This window comes from Papaver somniferum, chromosome 6, assembly GCF_003573695.1.
Source record: "Papaver somniferum cultivar HN1 chromosome 6, ASM357369v1, whole genome shotgun sequence".
NCBI lineage: Eukaryota > Viridiplantae > Streptophyta > Magnoliopsida > Ranunculales > Papaveraceae > Papaver > Papaver somniferum.
Genome location: NC_039363.1, coordinates 71,922,450 through 71,926,736, shown reverse-complemented (window position 1 = coordinate 71,926,736; position 4,287 = coordinate 71,922,450). Strand labels below are relative to the sequence as shown.

The following is a 4,287-nucleotide window of genomic DNA, read 5'->3' as shown; positions in this document are numbered from 1 at the left end:
CAATAACGACAATTCCTGAGCGAAAAAGACATGTAAAATTTGATATTGTTCAAATGGATGAAAATTAAGAAATAGCCAGGATGTAAACAGTTTCATCATACACATTTTCAAATACTTTATCTTATTTTTAGTTTATATCATGATGCATCCAGTTTCATCCTCACTCTTTTTTAAGTTTAAGCCAGAATGAATCCAGTTTCATTCTTGCCATTTTTTTGGTGTCCATTTCGCCCAAACTAATTTTTACTCGTCCATTAGAACCATGTTTTAAAAATATTTGGACAAATGACCCATTTTCCGAAAAAAACCTATTATGCGAGATCTCAACCCATGCATTATGTTCGTGTTCAATTTGGTTTCGGCTGACAAAATAGTCACAAGTTCTATTAGACACGCGTAAATTTATTATATTTTTCATTGATTATATTCTTACTTTTTTTTGTATTAAAATTTATGAATTACTTATTATATTTTAATTTTATACATAATTTTTGAATTTTTTTTCTTCTTATTTGACATATGTAAGGTAAAATTCCTATGTATTTTTGTCTCAACGACCGCCTAAAATTTCCTAAAAATCACTCAAAAAGTCCCCATAAATAAAATAGACTTATAGAGAATCTTCCCAAATCTCTTATAAAAAAAAATTCTTTCAATATCTCTAAAAATCCCAATTGACTAACTCCTTGTTAGATTATGTTATCTATTTTTCCTATGGAAACCTCTCTTTCCTGCTTTTCCTCCAACGATTATTTGAAACCATAGAATGCCTAAAAAAAAATTTAATTTGGCATCATTCTTTCGAAGAGTCTTCATTTACAAAAAATAATATAAAATTACTCATGTCCGCATAGTTAATATGGAAAGAACGTAATGATCGAGTTTTCTCTGAAAAAACATGATCGCTCTGAAACGTAAAGCAAATTTTCTTGGACTAAGTTGTTCCAGTTGGGGACCTAAATAGATTAAACTTCAATGTCTGAGTTTTGTAGTTGAAGGCTGGAACTCCCTATATGTTTGCGACCTACCCATAATACCATGATTAATGTGGCTTCTCTTTTTTGCGGAAGGTATCACCTGCTGTATTATTTGGTCAAGTACTTCCATTGGAAGTTAGAGTATCTGCTCTAAAGTTTGCTCATCTCCGGAGAAACTTTACTCGCTTTAAAAAAAGAACGTAAACCGTAGTTGTTCTCGACAAGTTTCCACCTGATTGGAATTTTCTCGATAGGATGAGCAACCAATGTCTTATGAGTTATGACACATTTGGCATTTGAGTATGTCACGTAATAAAACTAAAGGACAGATCGAGGAAGGAAACGCGTAGAAGAGGGAATTCGAAAACACGTAGCATGCATTGGAGTAGTACCCGGACCGAAAATAAAGCTCTCACCTCTAAATTGCTTTCCTCTTCGTCTGCTGCTTTTTTCCCAAAGGAAAAAATAAAAAATCCTAAAACCCTCTCTCTACCCTTCTTCCCATTTGTTGGTCCCACGTCATCCCCATTTCTGTCTCGTGGGTCCCTTAGAGTCTCCCACCGTCACCCTTCCGGCCCCACGTAACATTTCTCTTTTCTTTTTCTCTCCCAAATCACAATTTCATTTCTTGAGGTCTCTCCTCTGAAATTCAAATTTTTCTGATCCTTTACCCTCTAAATTCCTTTTATCTCTTTCTCTGCATTTCTAACACATGTTTTCTCTCCTGAAATAACTTTCTGTTCTTCCTCCCCATATTTTTCCACCTCATTTTTCATTTCGAAAACAAAGAATCAATACAAACAGAGGAATCCATAGAGAAATTCTTTATACATCTCTCAACATTTCTCTCCTTTTTCTCTCGTATTTTTCGCACTTAGAGAGAGAGAAAGAGGAGAGAAATCATCTTTGGTTCTCAATCTTAAACAATCTAAAATCGATAAACTAATAACAAAAGGGTGATTGAAACATTATTGTATGTGAAAAAGGAAAAGAAAAGAGATAAATGATGACAAACAACAAACATAGTAACTCAACGGCATTGAGTGATGATGCATCATCTGGTGGTGGTGGTGGTGGTGTTGCATTAAAGAAAGGGCCATGGACCGCCACAGAGGATTCCATTTTGATAGAATATGTAAATAAACACGGAGAAGGCAATTGGAATGCTGTTCAGAAGAATTCAGGTTTGTCTAGATGTGGTAAGAGTTGTAGGCTTCGTTGGGCTAATCATTTAAGACCTAATTTAAAGAAAGGATCTTTTACACCTGATGAAGAACGTCTCATTCTTGAACTTCACTCTAAACTTGGCAATAAATGGGCACGTATGGCTGCACAGGTGGGTTTACGTGATCAATCTTTTTCTCAATTGTAATTCTTTCTCCTGTTTGGTGATCAATTATGTTTTTGTTCATGTAGTTACCGGGAAGAACAGATAATGAGATAAAGAATTACTGGAACACGAGAGTTAAGCGACGGCAACGAGCCGGGTTACCATTATATCCGAATGATATCCATAAACAAGGGACAGCGACGTTCCACCATAACCAATCTTATCTCTCACAACCTCCTCACAACTTATCAAATTTCTCTTCATCTCAGCAACAAAAACAGAATTTTGGGACTCCACTTTCGCTTTTTGAACCTCTGAATCTTTCATCAGCTACATCTTATCCTGCTCAGCAGAATACTGCTCATTTTATATCAACACCCGTTAATGGTTTCAAGCGTTTTAGAGGTGACAACAACTATGGTTTCGCTCATTCTTATTCTAATTCGACGTCTTTGTTTAATCAGAATTTATCTAGTCAGTTGTTACCACCTCCTTCAATTCAGTTCAATCTTGGGAATTATGATCTTAATCAACAGAAAACTATTATGCAAAACCAATACGATTCCACGAGAACATTGGCTCCAGATTTCTCCACGAAATTAGAGCTCCCTTCAAACCAATTGTCACAACCAGCCTCGGATGCTGAATATCAGATTAATGATAGTTTATCAATACGAAGCAATAGTGGATTATTAGATGCATTGATTCAAGAAGCGCAGGCTATGGGTAATGGGGAAGATATGAAAAGAGAAGGATTGTCGTCTGAGCAAGAAGATAAATGCAAGAATCATGATGATGCATTAGTTGGAGATGTTCCAAGTAGTAATGGTACACCCCCATTAGGATCGCTAGGAGGACAAGAGTGGAATGATTCTAGCCCTAACCATTCATCTGTCGGTAAGTATATACTTCGGTTTCTTGTATATGATTTACAAATTCTTACTTAATTTTAGCTTACACCACATTTGCTGATATTTGCCATTCGTCACATTAGTTATTACACAAGTCTGTCTATTAAACACGTACCATATTATTTAACACTCAAGTGTGGGATTCATAATTAACTTCCATAATGATATTTTTTCAGGAGAAAAGAGAAAACAACCAACAGATATAGAGCTAAATTCAGCAGTTGAAGAAGACGATGATTTGTCGAATCTTCTAGATATAATGCCATCAGCAATGTTAGTTTCTGACTTCTATAATGATGGTGGTGAGATTTCAAATGGACAGTCATCAGGAGTAACAGATGAAGATACTGGCTTAGATACGCAGCAGTTACCTTCGACCATAAACACGACGACCACAAACACCACCAACACAACGACAACCAACACCACCATGTCTATGAGCCATGACTGGACTACTGGTGGTTGGAACAACTTGCCTGAAATGTGTTAAGGATGAATGTATCTCTTCATTATGGGCATTATGTGATTTTATCGGTGGGCTTATAAGCACTGAACTGTTGAAGGTTTTTTTTTTTTGGTTTCTTAAGTTTATACTTGTGAACGCTGTTTCTTTATAAACATATTTGGACAGATAATATATATAGTTCTGCATTTAGCAAATTAGCTCAACATGGCTATAGTGCTAGAGTACTCAAATGGCAATTCGGGATTGTGCAGTACGATTAATCCTTGATAATACTAATTACAGAAGTTTAATTATATATATATCAATCTAAATTTGGTCGGCTAGAATTTGTTAATTCATTTACCATACATGATCAAACACATCATAAGCTCACACCCACAATTTTGCTCCGGAATCTCGCCCTTATTTTTTTGGTGGCAGAATCTCGCCTAGTTTAGTTGTCTTGATGCTATCCTTAGCTTTTCTAATTTTGGAAAGTAGCACAAGAAAAATTCAGAAAAGCTATTTAAGGCTTTTTGAGCTGGATATTTATGTTTCTCTATTATTAGCTAGACTAGAGAACATAGGGTTTTTGAAAACCAGTACTTCCACCACCACCACCCC

The 4,287-nt window shown here is 35.6% G+C and overlaps 1 protein-coding gene across 2 annotated transcripts; it reads left to right on the top strand.

Moving 5' to 3' along the window:
• Nucleotides 1-1,482: 1,482 nt before the first annotated feature.
• Nucleotides 1,483-3,878, top strand: LOC113287957 (transcription factor MYB97-like). 2 transcript variants are annotated; one of them, XM_026536854.1, is made up of 4 exons: nt 1,483-1,783; nt 1,875-2,313; nt 2,394-3,204; nt 3,395-3,878. In XM_026536854.1, the coding sequence occupies exons 2-4, from the start codon at nt 1,981-1,983 to the stop codon at nt 3,706-3,708; spliced, it is 1,458 nt and encodes a 485-aa protein (XP_026392639.1). In that variant the 5' UTR covers nt 1,483-1,783; nt 1,875-1,980; the 3' UTR covers nt 3,709-3,878. The 2 variants fall into 2 exon arrangements, with proteins under 2 accessions (XP_026392639.1, XP_026392638.1); XM_026536853.1 differs by having other exon boundaries at nt 1,483-1,797; nt 1,877-2,313.
• Nucleotides 3,879-4,287: the final 409 nt, after the last annotated feature.

Excerpts from the sequence above, each read along its gene's own strand:
- LOC113287957 (XM_026536854.1), top strand. The coding sequence starts at position 1,981 with ATGATGACAAACAACAAACATAGTAACTCAACGGCATTGAGTGATGAT. Across the intron at positions 2,314-2,393 it reads GGGCACGTATGGCTGCACAG|TTACCGGGAAGAACAGATAA; the intron begins GTGGGTTTACGT and ends TTGTTCATGTAG. Across the intron at positions 3,205-3,394 it reads CCCTAACCATTCATCTGTCG|GAGAAAAGAGAAAACAACCA; the intron begins GTAAGTATATAC and ends ATATTTTTTCAG.